Source organism: Aptenodytes forsteri, unplaced genomic scaffold (assembly GCF_000699145.1).
Source record: "Aptenodytes forsteri isolate BGI_AS27 unplaced genomic scaffold, ASM69914v1 Scaffold155, whole genome shotgun sequence".
Taxonomy (NCBI): Eukaryota; Metazoa; Chordata; class Aves; order Sphenisciformes; family Spheniscidae; genus Aptenodytes; species Aptenodytes forsteri.
The window spans coordinates 118,310-143,212 of NW_008794446.1; the positions used below are offsets into that span (position 1 = coordinate 118,310).

A 24,903-nucleotide genomic window follows, 5' to 3' on the forward strand; every position below is an offset into this window, starting at 1 on the left:
GCGGCCGGCGGCCGGGGTGTACGGAGCATGCACGGCGCGAAGCAGCGTCCCCCGGACGCGCACCCTGGCCAGTGGGTGCTCATTGCACCAGGTAACCCAGCGGCGCTCCGAGGTGGGAAAGGCTCTGCCGCAGCGCCGATCTCTCATTCTCCACTGCGCCCCGCTGACTGGCCCTGGCGATGCTTGCCCACATCGCGGCGGGGCTGGGCCGTCGCTCGGGCAGGAGACGGGTGCCTTTCTCCGAGGGCTGGGGCAGGTCTCTGGGTTGCTGTGTGCAGCCAGCCCCAGACCTGGTGTGGTAAGGACGTTTTGAGACACAGCCTTTACACAAGGCCCTACAGAGTACCCCCCTTCTCCTCTCCGGGGGCCCTGTTTACTCAGTGCATCTATGCGTTTTATTTTTGTGCGCCATTAGGGTTTTCCAGAGGTCAGTTCGCCCCTGATTTACAAACAGCGTTGTGAGCCTGGGGGAGAGGAGCTGTAGAAGAGAGATCTTGTCACCGAGGTCCCTGATAGAGAATTGCCGTCGTCTCCCTGCTGCTGGCAGCCAATCTTGCTTCCATCCCCTTAGTCCATTCCTGCGTTTTTTGATGGAAACGGTTTAGCGTTCTAAGCCTCAGCTTTAAAACAAACTCCTTGGAAACCATAAGGCCTAAGCCAGGGTGAGATCTCAGCTCTTCCTCTCTATAGGCTAAAGAAGCAGACCTCCACATGGCAGCTCTGCAGATGCAATATACGCAAGGCCTTAAACACTGTAGGCTTAGTTTATCTCACTTAGCGCTGAATAAATGGGAAGATGCCTTTCCCCCTTTACGTTTATTTCTGCCTAGTATCAGGTTTTAAAATTTTAAATTCACAGATCACAAAAGATTTTTGTGTTAAAGAGGATGAGTGAAACGGGATGTGCTCAAACTCCAAGACACTAAGAGGAAGGAGGCATTTCATAAATGCTTTTTTTAGTTTGAGTTCCTAAGGAAATACAACTTCCACAATTATCTGTGGGTCAGCTTTGTACCGTGCCTATTTCTTACCCCGCCCAAAACTTTTGAGTGTTAATTTCAACCAAACCTGATAAAAAAGGAGGAGCTCTTTGGAGCAATTTTATAAGCTTTGTGAAAATGTCTGTGATGATGTGAGAAATGCTATAAATGGCACCACTGAAGGAAAAGTATAGCAAGACCTTAGTTCAGCAAAGGTTGAAAACAAGGCAGGAGCTCAGTCTTGAGACATGCATCCAAAAGAAGCCAGGCTTCTCTAGTTACATGAGAAACAGAACCAACTGTTACAACTTCACTGATTCCTCTTCCTCTGATTTTAACTTTTCAATTCTACCCTTTGGTATCTGACTTGATGCCTTAGAAAGGAATTTGTAAGTGAGGAATTCCTTTTTTTAATATTGACTCTCTGCAGACTAGGATTTAAAGCTGAATCTTGTATCAGATGACTGGCTATGCCAACAGATGTCCATACTGTGCAAATATTTACAAATATGCTTAACTTACGCATGAGTAGTCAGTTCTGTGCAGTGAGTTAAATTCTTCAGTAAGCGTTTGCAGGATTGGAGCCAGAGCTTGTAACTTTCATGAAGCCAGACAGTTTGTATTACCAATTATGCCAGCACAGCTCTGACAAAATTTATGTAGTGCTCCAGACCTGTAAGAAAGTTTATTAAGCCTTAGTAGAACCTCAAAGCACATAGTGATTTTAAAAAAATTCTGTGGCTGATAATTTCAGAACTCCACAGCTGATGAGACTTGCCAATCCTATGAATAGGACTGCTGAAATGAACTAGATTTAATGATTTTAGTTTGGTTTTAACATTTTTTTCAGAAAAGAGATTTTTTTAAGTTAACATCTATCCCTTTTCAAAGTTTTGCATTTCTTAACTGCTTTGTTGAATGAATCTCAGAAGTTCTTCATTGGCCGTTTAGCAGAATTTGTAGTAGGAAGACCTGATTACTTTTAGGAATGAAGATGGATGCAGTTGGATTTATAACAAAAAAAATGGTTTTTCTTTGACTGTAAGATTTTATTCATATGGCAATCCATATTTTCATAACACCCACATGCCATTATGCTGCATACATGCATAAAAACAACTGGTGTAAATAATTGCAGGATCTGGTTCTGGGTGTGAGTTTAATACCATTTGTTAATAAGTCTACCAACACTTTCTAGGTGTAAATAGCCTATTTGTCTTCTTGTATCTGTGGCCATTATCCTGTGCGTGGTGGGAGGAAGGAGCAAGCTGTGTTTTAATGCTATGCAAAAAGCTCCAAAACTTTTCTTGTAATAAAGGCACTTCATAAGGTCCCTGTTTCAAGTGCTTAAGTTAGTTCGAACTACTCACCTGGGTAGTCTGCCTTCTAGAACAGCTTGTAATGTATATCATCCTGCACAGCCTAATAGCATCTCCGCTTGGATATATGCCATTCATCTTGCTTTGATTGTGACATCTTAAAAGTTCCTGTATGGATGGAGATGGTGACTAGTTCTGCAAAGAGGCTAGATATCCTAGTCTAAAAAAGAATGAGGTCTGTCAGAAGTATAGAAGTAAAATAATGAGAACTGAAACTTGCTTTCTTAAGTATCGTATTTTTCAATCATTTAGACTGTTAGAGGTTCAACAGTAGCTTCCTAGAACAAGGCAAAGATATGGCTGGAGTTCTGAACGATGGTGCATGTGTTGCTCTCATTCCCTAGTTATTACATCATTCTGAGAATCTGTTTGATTTTGCACAAGTCTCTGACTGTGGTTTTTGCTGCTTATGTGACATGTAGAAACATTTAACTGTGTAGAAAGCACATGTAAGAGAAAGATGAGATTCTTTCTTATTTGGACTTCAACTGACAACATCCGGTTGATATCTGGAACACAGCAGCTAAAAAGCAGGCAGATTTCATTTTCTAACTGCCGTAGAAAGTGAGCAGAGTATGCTTGTCTGCTTTAGTATTGGAGATTATAAAATTAGTAATAATTTCCTTGTTTCAGTACACATTTATATACTATGTTATATTGCATAGACAATAAATTGCTGCTCTGCTGTTCAGAGCATGTTTGATGACTGAGGAGATAAATTTCAATTTTGTTTCTGATTTCTTAATTTTTATATTGATCTCAGTGGTCTGGAAAGAGCTCAGAAACAAGGAATCTCCTCTGTCAGGTAGAACTGCCCATGTTCTTTGTTGAAGTCATGATTATGGCTAGAGGAGTAATGCAGTTAGAGTGGTGGTTTTACCAATGATGTGTGTTATCCCAGCCCTCTTGAACTGTTCTAGAGGGCCAGACTCTGTCACTTTCTGGTGCAAGTGGTTAACTCTATCATTATATTTCCGGTACTGTAAAACTTTGATTGTTAGTGTCCATCTCATGCCTACACATCATAGGACAGAGCTACAAACCACACAGCTCAGCAGGTATTTGGAGTGGTGGTTTTACCAATGATGTGTGTTATCCCAGCCCTCTTGAACTGTTCTAGAGGGCCAGACTCTGTCACTTTCTGGTGCAAGTGGTTAACTCTATCATTATATTTCCGGTACTGTAAAACTTTGATTGTTAGTGTCCATCTCATGCCTACACATCATAGGACAGAGCTACAAACCACACAGCTCAGCAGGTATTTTGCATGGATTATAGAGGTGAGTGAAGGTGGGAAGGGGGAGCGGAGTTGCCTGAGCTGAGAGGCAGAGTTGATGTTCAGTGAGCAGGCCAGTCACCCTGTGCTTCATTTCAGTCAGTCTTTGCCTACTTTCATTCCTTCCTATGGCATTCTTTCCTTGTTCACTGTTCTTATTAGCAGCCTGATGACAGTCTTTGCTCTCACCAGCCTTTTGCCACACCAAGACACTCAGGCTGTTTGGTATGAGAGAGTCACACAAGGGAAGCCTGAGTAGGAAGGGGAAAGGAGAGCCTCAGGCAGTCATACCTGGGCTGGCTGGTAAGCAGCTTCTAGGTGAGGTAAGCAAATTTTAGCTTTAGAAATGGTAGCCCACCCTTGTCCTGGTGAGAGCTCTTGTGATGGTGTTTCTGCTGATACTTATTTTTTTTCCATGGAGGCAGGATGATTTGATATGCCAATACAATCATCTTTTTGTTTTGTTTTTATAAGCATAATTGTTCCTATGTGTCGTGGTTTAACCACTATGTTAGGGATTGAAACAGCAAAGGCAGGACAAAGGGGGAAGCCAGAAGTCAGGGGGAGAGGAGTTAGGAGGTGTTGGTCTGGTGGAGAAGGTAGGATGAGGAGACGGTGGTAACCACGTTAATCACTCCTGAAAGGCTGGAAGCCGCTGGTGTACATTGTGCAGCCTTATCATGGACATTTAGAGGAAGGTTGAGAAATGGATGAGAATAGTCAAGAGAGAAAACGATGAACAAACAGGAAGAGGGTAGATGGAGGGATTGGTCATATGGAGGGAGGTGATGAGGACAGAAAACTTGGGCACGTGGGTAGGGGTAGAGCTGTGCATGCTGGGCTCGAAATAGAGTCAACTCTTTGGGCAGTTTCTGCAGTTGCATATTAGCTATGCTGTGGATATACAGGCACCAGATTTGGCCTAGAGCAGACTCAGCTCAGCACTAACAGTTTATTAGTTCAAGTGCTGTGCCATGTTAACACATCTCTGCTATTTCCAGGACCAGCTTTGCAGTGCAGCTGCTTTCAGACAGTGTCTGAACTAATAAGTCCTGATGGACCCAAGCTGGCTCTGTGCAGACCCACTTGGGTGTTTCTGTGCTGTGCTCCACGTTCCAGGGGATTTTATTAGCTTGGCTGGAAATCCAGATCTGAACTTTCTTTGTGCGGGGTAGTTGATGTCGATGGTTAAGAAGACCTTCCAAATCTGGAGTTCTGGAGGAATCATGGAACAGAGACACCAAAGTCCTAGTAAGTCCTGAAGGACCCACATGGACTTCATTGGTGGGTGGCCGAGTTTCTAGATTATGTTTTTCTGCATTTCTTGTAGTAGCTGGATAATCAGGGATGTTCTATTACCCATGTGTCCGAGCCCCCCTTTACCCTTGAGAATGTAGAGCTTCCTATACAGGCTTCCTGTTGTATTGGTCTAGCTACTGAACAGGTACAAGGGAAAAGAAGTAGCTCCTAAGGATTAAAACCTGGCCATCTCGCAGCCAGAAAGTTGCTAATGATGTGCTTTAGTAGAAGAGATTCTGTCTGTGTTTACTGAGTATTCATGTACATTTTTTTAAAATCCTACTACCTGAACCAATGAGATTTTTTTTTTATGTGCATATAGGAAATTTGTACTTGCTTTTTGAGTTGGGCCCATGGAATTACCATTTTTAATGTTTTCTCTGAAAATCATAAGTACTAGAAATTATTTTCTAGACAGAGAAATAATACTGAGACCCCACATAATTGTAGGGTTCTAAGGGCAGGGGTCTGGAAAACCCTCAAATACTGCGATAAAGTCGCTGTGCATGACATAGATCTTATCTGGGCTCTGTATAATAAATAAACATTCTTACATAATAGCTTCAAACTGGTCTTACCAATAGCAACCAAAATCACACTAGCTGCTTAACAGGATGGGTGTGAAGGGCAGTCTCTTTTCAGTACAATTTCTCAGGGATAGGTGTTATGTCAGAACTGGAACTATTTATGTCCTTCACTGGTTTTAGCAAAGAGGTCAGGAATTTAAGGCAGTTTTCTAAGTCTGGTGTTCCAGTCTACACCTAAAGTTAAGACTGCTGTATTTAATTTGTTCTGTGTTTCTCTGTGTTAGGAAAAGAAGTAGGGGTTAGCTGCAAGCTGAAAATTATTTTCAACCTTTATTTTTCTGAACTAGACAAGTTTAGTTTGACTACATTTTTTTAGTCTGCTGTTTTCTTAAACAGTAAATTGATTAGCTTTTTTATTGTTTTATGGGAACTGCCATATGAATAGCACTGGAAGGATTGCAAGGGGGGAGAGAAATTTAACAATCCTATTATTTTTAGGAATTACTTATTTAAAAATAAAAGGAGCAGTTTCACATTAGACTTGGCAAGTTGTTTGAACAAATCTCATATATGCCAAAAGTCAGATGGAGGCAGAAATAAATGGACTGTGATGCCAAACCATAGGGCATCAGCACACATTAAATTAATCCTTCGTTTTTTTCAAATGAGACTAAGGAACTTTTGTCTCTGTGCAACAACAGAGGAAGCATTTGACTTGAAAATTTTGGGTCATATTGAGAGAAGATGTCATAGCAAAAGAAGCTGTAGAATACTTAATGCATAAAAGTAGTTTGCTTTAAAATCTGAAGTAAGCAGGTTTTGGTTTGTTTTTTTTTTTCCATTCTCGCACCTTGCACTTAACACTTTGATACGTGCTTTTATTTTTAGCATTTAAAAAACAGTTCAATTTATCTGCTACAAAATAGACCACTGCTGGGCTGTTAAAGAGCTTGATTCAGAAGTTGTAATGAATGTCAAAATTGAGCAGGATACTTGAATATTAATACTTACAGAATAATTTAGATAAAGAACTTGGAAATAGTGTTTACAATAAACAAATACATGTTTTTTAACAGATGACTTAAAACATTAGAAAGACTATATAAAATATGTGCACATATTTATATACCTTTTTAATAAAGTGAATGTGAATACGCTTACTTTAGAAGTTAGCACTCTGTGGGTGTATTTTACTTAACCTCCCCCTAAATTGGCATTTGCATCTCCTGAACAAAGCCTTTTGCCTGCAGGTAATTTGCACCATTTCTTATATGTCATCTCTTAAAAGGCATACTGAGCTCAGCTGTGTATAAAGCAGATATAACTGGCAAGCTAAGGAGCCAGAAGGAAGCATAGCAAATAAAATAACTGAAAAGAGATGTTTTAATGTGTAACACCATCTCCTACTTCTGCTTTCTGCCATCTGGCTTGGAAGAGACCAACTTATGCCAACTTAGGCCTCTCTGCACATGGGAATAGGGCTGATTCAGCCAGTAATACAGCTGCACCAGTGTTGACCCTATAAATATTGAGAAGGGAAGTCTGAAGTTTTTATCCATTCAAGTGATAACCTGTTCTTGAACTTCTCAAGATTGACTTCTCCTTCATTCAGCTCAAACCCCTGCATGATCTGCCTAACATCTAGATTTCAGTAACGGATGAATTAGTACTGTCCATTGCTGCCAGTGAGTCCATGAACATGTTTTTTTGGCCTAAAAAGTGAACTGTGCCAGCATAAGGAGAAGCCAAAAGATGCTCTCAGGCAGAAGTCTTAATATTTAGCTGTATTGCATAGCTGTGTACTGGAGCAAAAGACCACTCAAACCATCTAGAAGCATTTCCATGCGAAGTTTTGCTCAAGATAGAGCACAGTGCCATTTTTAGATATCATTGTGTTTTATCGTAGGATTTTCAGGTGAAGTGGGAGCCAGAAAGACTTGAAGGGGTGTAAATGACGTCACATTAAACGTTATTTCCTTAGGGCACCAAATAACAAATGCTGTGATTACCAGACTGATAACCATTCTGTCTTTTACAACAGGCATGGCAAAAGTCCCCTCACTGAAGCTAGTACTATGTATGGTCAAGGAGAGGGTAAGGTGGTGAGATAACATCAAATTAACATAACTGCATAACAACTAAGAAAATATTTCCAAAAATCAAGTGTGTGCAAGTGCAAAGCCATACCTTATCTGTAAGCACCTGCAAAAGAGGCTGTTTGCAGAGGTAAATCGAGCTCTGTGCCATTTAGTACTCCCCTTAGAGTATTGTGAGCCCCTTGGCTCTTGCTTTCCCACCTCTGTAACATCACACACAATCTAGTTTTCTAATTAGCTGACACTGGTCAAAGACCCCAGTGTCACATATAGAGTAGGTTATATTCTATACCATCTGTTCCTGCCATGGGTCCTGTCCTTTTGTTCTGGTGGTCATGTAACCATATGGTGAGTGAGAATACCTTACTGATCTGAGTGAAAATTAATACTTCTTTTTTGTGACTGGTTATTTCTCAGCTGGATCAGTGAACTGAGCTGACTTGCTGTGTGGCCATGAGATTGCTAGTTTTGATGGAAAGAAAGCAGCGGAGATGCGCAACAGGGAGGGAGCAGAGGTGGGGCCCTCAGGACTGCGCTTTCCAATGACCTGTGATCTTTCGTCATTTGAAGCCATTCATGAAACTGTATCTTCAGTCTGTGCATACCTGAATTCATTCCTTATGCTAATAGTTTATTACCTTGTAACTTAAAAAAATTGTCAAAAGTTTGAGTGATACAAAGTACTGGATTTATTAATTAATTTTCAGTGGGCTTTATTCAGGGCATGCTGCAGGACAGAGGACACAGGCACTGAATTAAACCCACTTACTTCAGGGTTGACTGATTCTAAAAAGAACATAAATAAAACGATTATTAGATCTAACATATCTGTACCCTTAGACTACATAGTTTAAGGTCTTCCATAAAATGTCCATTTAATGGGCTCCATCATAATGTCTCCATCGAACACACCTTTTGTGCATGGTTAGAAGTTAAGAAGGGAATGGAAAAGACTTGTGTAAGTGACGTATGGTTTAATATCTGGTTTTAAATGAAATCTTAACTTTATATTTCCAGACTTTTAAATAATCCTGTTTTTTTGCAGGGTGATGGTGGTAGGGAAATTTGTGCTCTCAGAGGATTTTTTCCTCTTACGCAATTGACAGATATTTACAGCCTTTTTGCTTGCTTGGCTGGCAGCTTTTTGCATGGGAATTCCATATAACTTGATATTAGTCTGTTATATATAGTACACTATAAGCAATTTTTTTTAAAAAAAAAGGTGAATAGACCTTGCATCATCCATAACAGTTTCATAGATCTTAGTGGGAGTTTTATGTTCTTTTCCAATTTATTCATGTTGCTGTACCAGCTAACACTTTTTTTTTAATGGCCAGATTCATTAGTGCCTCATATCTATCCATTGTGGAAGAAATTATTTCCAGAAATCCTTTGACAGCTGGTTCAGTTTCACTTTGTTCTGTTTATATATTTTATAGAGTTTGCCTGGTTGTATGTCTGACCTCCATGAAATATGATAGGCTTTTCTCCTTTTCTGTAATGGAAAGCTTCATTTAAGCTTTTATAGTCTCTTTCTCTCAGCTTCAGGATTCTGAGGTTCCGTCTGTAGACTCCAGTACAGCTGATGGATATATCACCCACATTTTTAGATGGACTTCCTGTGATTTGATTAATAGTGAATGAACAGTAGACTATAATTTAAGCAAAGTAGACATACTTATCAGCCCAGTGTTGGCATTTAATTGTCCTGCATTATGCTTACCTCAGAACTCCCTCCTCTGGTATAGCTGTAGCAGTACGGCATCCGGATTCATTCTGCGTTGCTGGAGGTGTCTGTAAGCTCAATGGAGACAGAGGCATATACTTGCAGGGGATGATACAGGTGCGTTTAGGCTTTAGGTGGGTTCAGCTGCCTCCTGGAAGTGCCTGTCATTTGCCTTCCCTGGCAATTTAGAGAGTGGCTCGCTAATTGAGATGCCTTCTCGGGACAGGATTAATTGAACCTCTCTGTTACCCTTGTACCAGTTTTTTGTATCCTTGTAGTGAATGTTGTCCTAAGAGAATAGCATGCTGTACTGGCACATCTGTTAGTAAGCTGACCTGTACTGACTGTGTGTTACCTGCAGCTTACAGCTGCAAGACAGTTGATAGGGAGTATAATATTCAGTCAGAAAGGTCTTACCTCTCTCACTTGTTATTCTTGTAGATGAACAAGTTTCTCAGGGCTGAGCTATGGAGACTGTTGTAGTAAGTGTAGTGGCAATCATCTGATGTTTTCCTTTAGGGTTTAACAAAAAAGCTCTTCCTGTAATGTCCCTTTTGTCTGCTTATTTTCTGTAAGATTATTTCTTATCTGGATGTGAATCTTAAAACTTAAAAAAAAAAAAACAACAAACCACCTAGTTTAACTCTTAGTTTTGCTAGAAAATTGCTACCGTACTGCTTTTTAAGAAGTCTTTATTTATTTAGCTATAAGAGATCCTTGCCCAAATACAAGGACTGATAAATGTAATGACATTAAAGAAATCCACTTACCTTTCCTGGCTAAAGGCCAGAACACACACAAGTTAGGTTTGGACACCTAACTTCAAAAATCCCTTGCTCAGCATTTTCCTAGTCATGAAGTGTTTAAATTCAGGTAAATAGGGCCTTCTTCACCCTTAAGGCCAAGTTAATATTGCATCCAGTTTTCCAAGCAGGCATTCTCCCAATTGCCTCTTTTTATCCGCCAACTTGACATCTAGTAGAGCCAATCTGTAACAAAAATATACTTCAGATGCTCTGGAAAAATGGAGTGGGGTATAGCCTACATTTTGAGGAGACTGAAGGTAAAAGAAACTCAGAGAAACCACTTTTGCCGTTGCCCACTCCTCCCTTCTTGTGTGTGCGCACACGTGCATGTCCCTTCTGGTAAACCATCTTCTGTGGCAGCTGTGTGGAGAACGTGACGCATACTCTGATCCCATCAGCACGAGATACTGGGACTGAAGGCTGCAACTCAGACTGTTCGTTAGGGTATGATTACTGCTGTCCTCTGTGCAGTGATGAACCCCACGGAGCTTGGGGTTCTCTTGTGGGCAGAGCTGTGCTTCTCTTCACATGGGGAAGAGCTACTGGCTGAGCCAAGGCAGCTGCAGGGCCAAGCTACGTATACAAAGGGGCAGAGCAGAGGGTGTTGAGCCTGGGATAGCATGAGGCAGGCCTTAGTGAAGGAGGGTGGTTGTCTGGGTTGGGAAGGCAGAGGATTGATGAGGAAAAGATGGGACACTACCCCTTGGGTTTGTTACACTGAGTGTTCCCTACGTGCAGGTGTCTCCCAGGCTTAGCGGGGATGGATGAATTCAGTGTGTTACTAGAAGGTTAGGAAAAGAACATATCAACTAAATAAAGATGTGAACTTCATTAAAAACAGCTACATTAGGAAGGATTGTCTACTTAATAGTTCACATTATACAAGATGCAACTTAGGGCTCAGCTGGACTCATTCCCAGTGTTCATAAATCTATGCATGAAGAAAGCAGAGCAAGTGAGCGCTAAAAGTTCCTTTGGGGTTCTTTTTTTTGTTTTGCTTTTTGTTTTAAATTTTGAAACTCACATTTAGTGTGTATATTTTAACATGTTCATGTGAAACACATCAAAGTAAACACATGCAGTGTGTTTCTTTCACTGTCATTAATCACTGTAGTGTTTTAAAAAGTAACAAAAAATACACTAATGTTAAACTGTGGTCAAGAATTGAAATATACACAGCTCTAGAAGTTTGAAGTTTGCCTTTGCCAGGACAAATGTAGCTTGACAACCGTGTGTGTTTATGTATCAGCATATGAAGCAAGTCTGGTTAGCAAATACGGACTTTTTCCATTAAAAACCCTCAACTTATATTGAAACTTTTTAAAACACTTTTTCAAGCCACCTGAAGACTCAGCTAAAAATTCAGGGGAAGAAAATGACTGTAAATTCTCCGAACCGCTCTGAGAACTATTATCCTCCAATACTTTATCACAAAACGCACTTGCTTTTTAAGCCCTGCTTATGTTTTTATCTGGGCAATTTCTGTCTGTGACACAACTGAATAACCAGGAGTGGATGTGAAGATGAGGGTTATTTGGGGCTTTTTTTGTCACTGAGGTGCTAGTGAACAGCCTGTGAGAAGTCCACCTGTCCTTTCCAGGTGTGTTGGGGATAGGCTTTCAACCAGAGTGGAGGACACCTGGTTTTGGTTGTACTTGAGGTTCCTACTTCCCTGTTTTCCATAGAAAAGAACCGTGCTATCTCCCTCTCCGCAAACCTCCTGGATGCTACTGAAAGGGGAAGGACGATGTGGCACTTCTGTTTCTCCCAACAGCCTCCCTTGTGAATAGCTGTGCAGCCCACCTCTGCTGCTTCTCTCTGCTTTCCTCAGCAGCACCATAACGCAAATGTCAGCCTGATCCCTGTCAGTCCATTCTCTGGGGTCTGGATACTGGTTATGTATGTGAAATGCTTTAATAATTTTCCTTGCTCTGATGAATGCCTATGTGAAAGGAACTGGGACAGAACTGGCAGTGTGCAAGCTAAGAAAGGTGATACTGTCATGTTGCTCTTCACTCAGATGTGGGAAGTTGTTTTCATAAATATAAGTTAGACTTTCCCTACAAAGAGAACTTGGATAGGATATAATTAACTGGGGACCCTTATAGATGTTTTTTCAGACTTGAATCAGCATCCTTTGTGGGAGCTGTTTCCTTTCTAATTTTTTTTTTTTTAATTTCACAGAGAAATCATACTTTTGTGGCTCTGCTTTTTGTCTTTTTTTGCATAAAGACACAGAAAAGAGAACAACTGTCAGAGGCTTAAGCCAGAGGTGCTGTATTCTCTCAGCTTCATTCTCCTCGGGGTGGGGGGGGGAATTAAATGCACGCTTTATTTTTCAAGATTATACATAACAGATAAACAAGTGTGCATATTTTTCACAGAAGTAACAACCACTCAGACAATTCCTGCCCCATATTCCTGCATAATCTGACTGCCTGAAAGCTTTAGAGGACCACTGTTTCTTCCCACAAATATTTTACCTTTTGCACTTTCAACTTTTTAATGTCCACACTGTGCTTGGCCTAACTTACCAAAGCATTCTCATTGTCTTTGTGACTAATCAGGGCAACATATCAGTTCATCTCTGTCTTGGTTTCGGCTGGGATAGAGTTAATTTTCGTCCTAGTAGCTGGTATAGTGCCGTGTTTTGGATTTAGCATGAAAATAATGTGATAACACACTGATGTTTTAGTTGTTGCTAAGCAGTGTTTGTACTAAGTCAAGGACTTTTCAGTGTCCCATGCTCTGCAAGTGAGGAGGTGCACAAGAAGCTGGGAGGGCGTGTAGCCAGGACAGCTGACCCAAACTGGCTAAAGGGCTATTCCATACCATGTGACGTCATGCTCAGTATATAAGTGGGGGGAGGAGAGGGTGAGCAAGCGGCTGTGTGGTGCTTGGTTGCTGACTGGGGTTAAATCACGACGATCTCACTTAACTGAGATGTCAAACTTAGGAGCTCTCTTGCCTGAGGCTCTCTAGGGGGAAGTGGTTTTCAAAATCTAAATCATCCCCAGGTGCATATCTTTCCTGTGGCAGATAGAGAGTGCCAGGAAATCTGGAATCATAATTTAGGTGCCTTGATCAGGTAGGATGAATTTGGGCTGAGGCATATAACTTTTAGGCAGAAAATACGTGAGTTTTCAAAAAGTGTCAATCCAATTAATTCTGAATGTCTTGGAGAAGCATGGCAGAACGTGCAATACTTCTCAGTTTACAAGTTCATAACTTTTTCCTCTCCCCCTACAGAGGCTGCTACTGACCCCCCTAAGGCACCTGACAGCGAACCTTTGTTTACAAAACTGCGTAATCCAAGCACAGGCAAGTTTTGGAATTGTGACATGAGCCTGTTAATGTTCTGGTTGATTCCCTCCACCACCAAAAGATTCATATTTTGCAAGCTGAAATAATGATGATAGTGTAAGTCTCACGTGCCAAAGATACTGCTGGTGATGCCAGATAGTTAATGCTGTGCAAACATTTAGGATTTCTTTTATAATTTTAATTGGTTGAACTGTTTATTCATCAGGAATATTGGCAGCACAAAAAAGAGGTGTAATTTAAGTTCTGTTTTTAAGTGCATTAGTTTTGGGGAGCTTACAGTGTTGGGTGTTGAGCCTGGGCTTTTTTTTAATCCAAATTTAGGCTTCATAGCATTCATCTTATGCTGTAAAATAAATAGTCAGAGTTAGAAGAAGTTACTCAGTTATACTTACCAAGCTTTTTGAGTCTTTTCATTTTTAAATCTAATTTTCTTCTTTCCCTGGTCCAAGTGGTGGTATCTCTTTTCTCGTTAATAGATGATGAGGCACTTTGCATTCAAAATACATTGGAAAGACCAGCAAATGCAGGCGATATAATGACGCCACCATCCCACAGTTACTTTCTTCTAGTCAGATTGTTCTTTTTGTCAAGGATTTGTTATTACTGTAAGAGTAATGTAATAATTGGAGTATGAGATACTGCAACAGAAACTTGCAGTAAGCCTTTGTTAGGGTTAACGTATTTTGTTTGCAAAACACGTTTCATGCTGGTTTTTTTTCTTTTCATAAGCTCATTTGTTTTCTGTAGATTTAAGTTGTATGTTTTTGTTTTGAAATTCACTGCTCATATTTATATATGTTTGTAACTAAAGTCTTCACGTACATTTTAATGTCACAATATAGTAACTGCTACTTGTTCTTGAAAGAGGAAAATAATTAAATACAATAGGTACAGAATGTGAAATCACTTACTCATCATGGTACCTGTTTTTTGATTGCTCAAATTTACAGTGGGAATATATAGCCACGGATATTTTCCACCTGCTGTATTATATTGGCTTTCTAATTTGTTATGTTTTTAAAAGCGTAGATATTAATTTGCTTTTCTCTGTGGCAGAAGAGATCTGTTTACCTTGTAGCATCAGAGATCTTGGGAAAGGTTTCTGAGGAAAACCTAAAGTACAATGATTGCCTGGGTGTGTTCCTTTAGAATTTACAGGAGCTTATTTATAGACCTGCATAAACCTTCAGTTATGTAGCCTATTATAAGTATAGGGTCTGAAAATGGAAGAACTGAGAACACCCTATTAATGTATTTTCCTTACGTTTGGGTCTAACAGATGAATTGTTGATGCCAGATATTGTATAAATACGCAATGAAGGACTCAGCACACTATAGAATTCACACCGCCCACTTTATTAAATAAAAGTATGCATGGTCCTTTTTATAGACAGGTAAAAAGGACAAGATTTCTTTCCCTTACAAAGACTATAAACTAGGGTTCAGCCTGCAATTCAGAAGTACCACAAGAAGCATTTTTCAAAGTGCTGAACTAAAAGAAGGGAAATAACCATACCACAAGAGTAAGTAACAAATTGAAGTGGTAAAGTTGTGAGCAAAGCTGCCTAGGTTCTCTCTCCTTCCCCTAGAGTTTCTGTCTAACGACACTGTTGGGAACCTGTGGTGACTGTCCTTTTAACATAAGCAAATAAATTAAGGAGCTGGAGTTAGGCAGTAGGAATGGTCCCTATCCCAAAATTTGGTAGCTTACTACCACATTTGGCTAGTGCGCTCACTGGTAGGAGTCTTAAGTTGTTCAGTGAACACTTCTGTGAGTAGTTCGATGTCTGGCACTGATCAAACTATGGTGTAGACCATTACATGGTAATGATTGAAACCCCTGCTCCCCCTTATATGTACTCTTCACTCCTCTCCTCCCCTCCCCAAAAGAAAAATTATCAGAGAACTGAAACTATATCCTTAGGTGAGGTTAAACATCTGGTCAGCCTTTTGGATAAAGGGGGAAAAATGCATTATCAGTCATTTTTGGGAAGAGATGTGTCTGCCCATTTTAGCTGACCTCCCTCCGCACCTAGGGATCTCTGCAGACTGAGAACAGCAGTGCTGATGTCAGCTTGCAGGGGCTTACATTGAGGCTTTTTTGAGCTAGCCCATGATCTGCAAGTTGATGCAGCTTTGCGATTTATGTGTTTTGAGCAGGACTGCGATGTTGTAGTTGCTCTTGTCTCTTGAAGATGGATTGATAACCAAGACAGGACCAGTCCAGCCAACAGACTCAGCTGACCAAATTTCAGTGGCCACTTCTGTAGTTCTGGCAACTTCCTGTTTTAGATATGGAAAATGCCAATCCTGTTTACAACATATTTGTCACCCTTTTATTATAACCCAGAACTAATGTGAAATGGCAGAGCTGTGCTATGGGGTGGCCTAAAATAGAGCTTTCCTTTTCCTTTCCAAACTATCAAGATTCTGATGGGCACTTCGGAGCAACTTCTTTTAGCTTCCTTGTTCACCTTATTTGTCTACCCATACTGAGTCATTGGCAATCCATTTTTATGCACAAAAAAAAAATGATTTCAAATTGTCACTTGAAGGTTTGAGACTTTTGTTCCCCTAACCCAGAGTCTGATATCTTGGAGACAGACATGATGGAAGGAGAGGGAATTTTCTTGTTTTCCACTTTCCCCCTTCAGTACAGACAAAAGCTGATTTCTTGAGTGATTTTGATTTGGGTTTGGATCAAAGGCTTTGTGTTGTAAGATGAACTATTCACACATCTTATTTATTGATTCAAATTCAGTTTGGTTTATAGAGCTGGTAAATGAACATCTGTATATAATAGTTTTCTTTGTATGAGCTTTCTTTGTAGTGAGTTTATGTAGAATGTGTGTATGTTTGTGTGTCTGTATGTATATAAGGCACATTCTTCAGACGTACTGGGTATTCTTTTGATTTTTGTGAAAGCTTACAAACACAAACCAGATTTCTTTTCAACAGGGGAAGCAACCCTTTACTTATTCAATAGTGGTGCACAGCAGCTGTTTGAAGTAAAAGCTTTTCATGAGGAATATCGTTCCTGGTTTATAGGTCAGACTGTTCAACAAGGTGAGTAATATAACGTATCCTTCCCCCAACTGTGACTAACGTTCATACACAGACCTTCTCTCTCTCTTCTAGTAAATTTACAGGTGTTTTTTCTAGTTGTTTGAGGCATGCTGCATCACATCCCCACCTTCTGACACACTCATTTGCCATCTGGATTTAACCAGGGCTGGGGGCTTTGTGGTCTCTCTTTAAAAGGCTGCCTTTGGCAGCCTCAATTAGACAGATGTTCATTTGTCTTTGAGGAGGGGGGGGGAAGTCGTTCAATTGTATTTAAACTGAAGTGCCATAAAATACTTAGCTTGCCTTGTCAATCAGACCAGCAAGTCCTCAGTGTAAGTAAAATATGTGTTATCCTACGGGAGGGAAAAAGGGCTGGAAGGCCTTAGCTAGCTAAGTAAGCAGTGTGTTAGAGCTCCAAGCGTTGGAATGTATGGTCTTGCTTTCTTTTAATTACCTCTGTAGTCCCCTGTGTGACTGCTGGGATCTCAGGATAGGCCTGCTGTCTGAAGGTGCCGTTTCAGTGTTTTGTCTGAAGTGAGCTCATCTATACCATCCGAGTCATTCTCTGATCCTAGCTCACCTTTCTGAAAATGGGGAGGAAACTTATGTAACTGCTTGTGACAGCTTTAACAATCCTTTATCGGTAAGGATGTCATTGGAGTAGTGTTTCTCTGCCAGCATGTCCATAGACCAAGCAATAAGTATTAATTCAGGAGATGAAGGTGTATTTATTTTGTCCTTTTTTTAACTAGAAAAAAGACCATTTATAGTAATAAATAAAAGCAACCCCACCAGACATATGCCTTCTTTAATGGTAATATCCCAAAGCGTGTGTTAACTTTTAAACATCCTCTGCAGGTGCATATAGCAATGCAAGTGGTATGTCTGTGAGCTTTTCCTTGCTCCATCTGGGGGTGAGCCAAAAGACTGGGTCTGCTCCCTGCTCCCAATTACGTCCGCATTGTATTCTCCCCCTCCCTTTCTAACCTCTATTTTGGCCCTTGGGAAACAGTTGCCTTAAGGAATCATCGCCTCAGTTTTCTTTAAAAGATACAAGGGGAAAAATTGTTCCTGAATGTTAGGACTGCTGCATCTCTGAAACGGTCAGGGGAAGAACAACACAAAAAAGCTGTGTGTTTGCAGTTAAAGCAAATTACCTTGTTATCTGCAGGGAAGGGCAGAGGTCTTTATATACCTATAGTGAGTCTGAACTCTTTAGAACAAATAAAAATACCTCTTCCTGGAGGTACAGTGGAAAGCATGTAAATGGAAGCTTTGAGAAAGTGGCTAGTGGTTTTTTCCCCTCCAGTTTTATTATCAAAGCTTTCATGTTTGTAAGTAGTCCTGATGCTTGCTTTGCCTCACGCGATGCATTATATTAGTAATACAGATGTTAGATTGGGTATCAGCTTTGTGCAAACCACGTTCTTCCCACCCCATCTTTTGTTAGTTTTAGGGCCATCGCAATAGGATTTCCTTTTCTTTAATTATCTTAATCATGTGATTTGAAACAAAAAAAATTGCATTTATTTGCTTTTGGTTTGCTAATTAATGTCAAATTGTCATCAATTATTGGGTCTAATTAGTGAATTTCCTTGATGTTACATTGTTTCCAATTATCTACAATTATACAAAAAGTCTGACTAAGCCATTGTCCTGCAATGAGCTCCAGATGGGCAGAGGTGTCTGTTTCAATGGGAGACCAAGTTCTTCCTTTGTGTGTAACTTTGAATACAACATACTGAGCCATATTTTCTGATCTATTTAAGTTTATTTTGTTCTGTTAGGAGACTGCATGCAGATTCTCCCCTTACAGATGAGAGGCAGCTCTAACTTAACCAGCTCTTGAAATTCTTTCTTGCCCTGCCTACCTCTTCTGCCAGCACAGTGTTGCCTTACCCAGTGTTTGAGGTGGAGTATACTGGATATATCTGGTATCCCAACACAAGTTTCTGTTACACCCAAATCTGCCAATAGAGGGCAGCTTCAATTTTGCTGTTTTTATAGTCCAGAAAAAGGCAAAACTAAGAGTGGTTGAAGCCAGCAGACCTGCAGTGGAGCTTGTGCTTTGGTTTGGCAGGGTTGAGAATTGAGTTCTTTCTGTATTTTTAATATAAAATCACAAATACTATTTTCATGCCTATTTTACTAAAATACTGGGATACTTACTGAAAAAAAAATTATTCTCTTCTTGCCCACACTCCTGAAAAACATCCTAAAAAAAAAAAAAAGGTCAATATATTGTGCCTCTTGGTACTAAGCTTACTTTTACATATCTGTCACTTAGATGGGCGCCTGCTGTTTGTTACACCAATGGACCCCTTATTTCTGATACTTTACTACCTCATAAAGGCAGACAAAGAGGTAAGCCTGCTTTATTTTTTCAGTGGAATTCTCAGGAGAAAACGTTATTTCTGACTTTATTTTCTGCAGAAGTTATGTTAATTTTACGAAGAGGGGCTTCCATAATAATTGAAATTTAATTTGCATTTAAAGCAGAGATATCCACTCTAGAAGTATTTTTGTTTGCATCAAGTGTTTTGGTCAGTAAAGTATATTCCAGGAGTCAGCTGGCAATCTCAACAAACTCTAATCACCTCCTTTTTAAGAGAAACAGAGAATCTCTTTTGTCCTTTTGTGAGAGCCTATCCCAGAACTATTGAATTTTAAATGATGAGATGTCATCAGAGTAAAACAAACTAGTGCCCTTTCTGAGGCATCAGTAGATGAGTCATTTTGGGAAAGAAGGGAAAAAGAAAGGAGAATTTGGATGCTATGGGGGAGGAAGAAGGAACATTTCTGTGGCAGTTTGAACTTGAAAGGAAACATTGCCTTTTTAGAATCGGTATTAGTAGAGATGCTGTATCATAGAACAGCAATGTGATGATCAAGTATCCAAAAGTTGGATAATTAATAAATGGCTTAATTGATTTATCATGGGTGTGGCAAAACCTAACTTAAATTTCTGAAGTGTATCAAAAGGCATAGGCAAAATTATTGATTTATTGTTTATAATCTGCCTGTGGAAAAAAAGGGCATAAAATAAAATGTAAATGTTGATCCTTGTTTTTTGTTTCATGGAGGCAATAATTTTACTTTTTGCATCCTAAGAGTTTTTGCTGTAAGGTTGCTTGCTATTTTCTGCAAGTGGAGAATGCAGGAGAACAATTTTTGTATGGTGAAGAAATAAAGTCCTACTACACATTTGTAATAGTAACCTATTGTTCTGTAATTATTTTTAAATTATTTATGGTATAGATGTGCAAACGTATTCTATATTTCTGTGGTCTGTTCCTGCTTCAGGGTGGCCCATCAGAAGAGGTCATTTCACAAGGAATAGTTTAGCTCGTTCTCTAGGCACTGTGCTCTGTTTGAATTCAGCATCCCTTTGAAAGCTTTATACAAAGCTTAAATTAGGGAAACAGTAAATCTCCTCTGTCTATGTGGTAGAGTGTTGAGGTAGCCTGAGTAAAGGACAACTGCTGCTGCTGTTTCTGTGCACAGGATCAGTCCAGTACTGCCCTTCACTTTCTCAGTACATTGTTTTCTAGGGTTTCTGGTTTTCTAGGCCAGGCATGATGCCAGATAAATGCATAGAGCTGTTCTGGGTCCTAAATCAGGGCAAATGCATTCCTGCAGTGCCCTGCCTAAGTTAGTGTATAATAGTAACCTATTGTTCTGTAATTATTTTTAAATTATTTATGGTATAGGATGTGCAAACGTATTCTATATTTCTGTGGTCTGTTCCTGCTTCAGGGTGGCCCATCAGAAGAGGTCATTTCACAAGGAATAGTTTAGCTCGTTCTCTAGGCACTGTGCTCTGTTTGAATTCAGCATCCCTTTGAAAGCTTTATACAAAGCTTAAATTAGGGAAACAGTAAATCTCCTCTGTCTATGTGGTAGAGTGTTGAGGTAGCCTGAGTAAAGGACAACTGCTGCTGCTGTTTCTGTGCACAGGACCAGTCCAGTACTGCCCTTCACTTTCTCAGTACATTGTTTTCTAGGGTTTCTGGTTTTCTAGGCCAGGCATGATGCCAGATAAATGCATAGAGCTGTTCTGGGTCCTAAATCAGGGCAAATGCATTCCTGCAGTGCCCTGCCTAAGTTAGTGTATTCTTCAGTAAAGGGAAGTCTTGAGGATCGTGTTGCAGATACCTTGTGCAAAGCCAGCTTGAATGCAGCACAATCACTTCTGGATTGAACTAATGAGTATCAAGGTACCCACTGGGTATCTTAGGATCATCCTCTGCACCATCCTTTGATAGTGTGATGCAGGGTTGCTTAATGTGTCTTCTGAGCAGAGCCATCTCCTATCCAGCAGGCTTTCTTAGCTTGGGCTCTGTGCCCCTGCACAACATAAATATGGCTGTCTTGCTCTGGGACACAAGCAGGTTTGTGCAGGTAAGTTATCTATAGGAAACAGTTTATTGCAGCTTTATTTCTGTGTCTCATAACCTTCTTTTTGCCATTGTTATTGTGCCTTTTCTTTTTCAGGAGAAACAAAACTTTAAAGGCTTTCTGGGTTTTTTTTGTTGTTGGGGGGGTTTGCTTTTTTTTATTGTGATTGAACAATGGATGGTTACTTTTATTAAGCATCTGACTTTCTAGCAAATGGATTAATTAATAGTGAAAGCAGTATACCCAAGTGGTGTTTTTTTCATGCTGACCGGTATAATGACTTCAGCTTTGGCTCCTGAGACCGTGCACTCTCTTAAGGATGGAGAGTTCACAGAGTCTTTGTACTGATGCGCTAAAGGATCTTTCCAAAGGGAAGGCTGCCAGTTGTGCCAAACCGTGCTGAATGATTATGCATTGTTTGGCAACGGCAACATTTGTTTGATGGTTCTGTCATGTGTGGGGCTATTTAAGTTGTGCCAAAATCACTTTATATACATATTCTGGCCTAACTGCAATTGACTTTGCAGAGGTGAAAGGTTAATACTGTGTTCCAGAAGCTACCCTGCTCCTTTGAGATTTATCTTTATGGAAGGAAAAGCAAAATTTGAATGGAAGTTATGACACTGGGTTTAATCCAACAGGTTTTGGTCTAAAACAGTATTGGCACACATTGACTACTGTGTCTTATGTCATCTTCCAAAAAATCCCACTGTACTTCACATTAGTTTCTCCCCATGTTGTTTTAAATTTGGTCTTTTAAGTGCAGTAATTGAAGAGTTCAGCATTTTGCAGGTATTTACTAGTTTGAAATAAGTATTTATAGCTTGCTTTGTAATCAGATTCTGAATGTGTCATGTGTTATCATTCAAAATATGATCTTCTTTAAATCCTTTATTTTAAAGCTATGGCCATTGCGTGCATATATATTTCTATATATGTGTAGTGTGTATATGTGTCTTAACATTATAATAATGCTTTTATAATCCCTTTGATGTATTTTCAGCAGCCAGGAAAGTTCCAGCCACTCGATCAAGTTGTGCTAGACTCAGAGTACCCTAGCTGCCCATTGCTGCTGAAGTGTGCAGATGTTAAACAGTACATACATCATGTAACAGAAGAAAAAGGTGAAAAAAAGGGGCTGGGGGGCAAAAAAAAGACTGGATTTGTTAGTGTCACTTCACTACAAGATAGATTTTAATATTGGCTTTTGTTTTACCAAACACCCAAGGTGCCGGATGAAGCTGTACTTTAAAAACAGAAGCTTAAGCTTAGAAGTCGTCATTGCAGTATTATGAATAGTAATGTGTGGATCCCACATTATCTGCTGTAACTCTAAAATACTTGTGCAGTCTTGTTGCTAGGTGTCATAAAAGTGATAAACTGATCAGAGCTGGCTTCTTGACATTATTGTATGTGTTGTGAACTTTCTTTGCCTTTTGATGAAAGTTTTACATCTCTCTCAATTCTTTGTTTAGTGTAGGATGGTCTGGGGTGGAAGAAGTTAACCATTGTCCATTTGGCTTTTTTTGCTCCCTTTGTCACACAGCATTCAAACAATAAGTAGGAAAGAGCTGGAGAAGAGAGAATATCCTGCTGAGAAAGGAGAGCACGAGTTTTCTAGCTTTGCATAATTTAGTGTTATGGGTTTAAGTTCAAAGACTTCTTGATTGGGATGCATAAGTGTATGAGGGAGAAAATCTAAATGGAAAAAAATTAGCAAAGTATCAATTCTGTACATAGTTTCCTCAATCTTTGCCCAGAATTCCCTTTGGTATGGGGGATTTTATTTTACTTGAGGATAATATATGCTTTCTAGGGAAGAGGAAGGAGCATTACATAATTTTCGCAGCTTGGCAGGTGTGCAAAAGATGCAAGACCTCAGTTTTTATATTCAGTCCTTTAAAGAGCATTCTCCCTATGCTTGCTGACTTCCTGATAGTGAATGGAGATTTACCTACAAGCAGATGGAGATCTCCAGGAGGAGGTACAGGAGTCTGAGGACATGGAATCTACCACCAAGTGCAAAACAACTAAGCTGTCTGACCCTTATGCATGTAGAGCTCCTCCAAGGAGTTGAGGTACACAGATTAAAAGCCAGAAATATTAGGAATTTGCTTTCATGAAGCACTCTGCCCTTGTCGTTGATGCATATAAAAAGAAATATTTAGGTGATCTACAGATAACTGGGAAGTGGCTAAGGAAAGGTGATGGAAGAATGAAAACCCTGCTAAGAGGTGAAACACCAGACCTCTTTATTGGTGTATAGAACATCAATGGGGGGGGGCTGTGAGCTTCTGAAAGATTTAGATGCACAAGTTTAAGTATTTCCTGTATGATATGGTGCATATGCAGTTCTGGGCAGTTGCTTCCCCCAGAAAATCAATTTGAACTTTAGGGCAGGACAAGTTTCCATTGAAAATGATCACTTTAACAAGTGAGCAGGAAATCTGGGCAGCAAGACTGTTGTTACATTCTTGCTGGGACTGGGGTAGTTGGAATTATGTGCTGTTGTGATACTCTTGGATTTCCGAAAGAACCTTCAGAAAACATTTAGTTACATTCAGTATCACTGGGAGCAGGCAACCTTTTTCTTTGGGTGAGTTCTGACTTTTGAGAAGGCTTCTGTAAGACAGGTGCATCTGAACTGCAGAACCCTTTTTGCCTTCTCATGAAGTGATAAATACTTCCAGTAAAAACTATTATTAAGCTTTTAGGCAATTGCTGTGCCCTATGACTTGTCTAACGCTGGCTAAGGAGCTAGGGGTGAGAGGAAGGGGCACTAAACTTCTGTGCACCCATCTGAGAAGGTGAAAAATCGTGCCAGATCTTCTTGGCTGTCAAACTAAGAAGTCTGTATAGGAATGTAGGACAAGGTCTGGATTATTTCTCTGAAGGGGCATTTCCTCCAAGCAACAGTGCTGCCTTTGGGCAGTATTTATATTCCCTTCTTAAAAGCAAAATAAAAATTTAAAAAAAAAAAGTATTTGCTATAGATAAGGTCTTATATCTTGGTCTAACCTCTGTATCCATTCTGAAATTGTATTTGCAGTTGTTATCCATCAGAGCATCCTCTGATAAACTGTATTCTGTTAGACAGTAGTGAAGATGCTTTACTGCTTGGTTTTTTGCATTGATGTTTTTAATAACGTATTATGTACACCTATAAGTTTGTGTCATTTTGCCAGCAAATTATATTAACTGTTAAAGTTATGTTCACTTCCTGGTTTTTGTTTTGAAATGTAAGGTAAAAATTGCTTTTGTCATTAAAGCTGTACACGCATGCACACACCAGCTGTATGTGATGTTCTTGGATGTCCCTAGGCATGTACCTGCATGGACCTGCTGCTTCTTTTCTTGTTCAGGTTTGGGTTGGGTTGAAAGTAACACTGGGGCTTGTTCTTAGGATTTCTTTATTTTTTTAGAACACCAAGCATATTGTTATGCAACAAACACATTGGCATTTGCTTGCCTGTCATGCACAGATCACCTTTCTGTTCAATCCACTTCTATGTGTTTCATATTCTCATGTCTTTTATTGCCTGTAAAAAACACCAATATTACGACTAAGGTACTCTTTTCTAGCTCTAAGACCTGTTGTCCACTTTGTAGCCTTTCTTGTTTAAGGAGTAGGGCTTTAGGGCAAGAAGTACCTGTTGTGTTGAGTCTTCTGCAGCTCTGATCTGTTTGGCAGAACCTAACAATGTAATTATTTCACTCTTAATGTTAATCTTAAGGCATTTAACATCTGTCTAACAAATTCTTACCCTAGAGCGCTCACAGTTTACACTTACTGAATTAGCAGAAAGTCCACCTTCCCTGGCCTCAGTGTTGAAGGGCACTGAAAATTCATTTTGCTGGATTAAATTCCCAGTTACCTGCTTTAGTAGTTGGGGAAAAGGTGTGTTACAGCTCGCTAAATCTGGGTGAGGAAGGTTGTTTGCTAATAAATTCAAACATCAGATAGAAAGTAGAATAGAGAAAGTTTAAGAAAGGGTTATGAATTCCAGTTCTAGAGTGTTAGTCTTT

The 24,903-nt window shown here is 39.9% G+C and overlaps 1 protein-coding gene across 3 annotated transcripts in view; it reads left to right on the forward strand.

The window, feature by feature from the left end:
• Nucleotides 1-6: 6 nt before the first annotated feature.
• The window catches only part of RNASEH2B (ribonuclease H2 subunit B), a 44,445-nt gene continuing 19,548 nt past the window's right edge, over nucleotides 7-24,903 (forward strand). For 2 of the 3 annotated variants that reach the window (XM_009290149.1, XM_019474850.1), the window contains exons 1-5: nucleotides 7-91; nucleotides 13,339-13,410; nucleotides 16,372-16,479; nucleotides 18,767-18,843; nucleotides 21,884-22,001. In XM_009290149.1, coding sequence (XP_009288424.1) covers nucleotides 28-91; nucleotides 13,339-13,410; nucleotides 16,372-16,479; nucleotides 18,767-18,843; nucleotides 21,884-22,001 — 439 coding nt within the window. In that variant the 5' untranslated portion in view covers nucleotides 7-27. Of the gene's footprint in view, nucleotides 92-13,338; nucleotides 13,411-16,371; nucleotides 16,480-18,766; nucleotides 18,844-21,880; nucleotides 22,002-24,903 lie in introns of all 3 variants that reach the window. The other variant, XM_009290148.1, reaches the window with a different exon arrangement.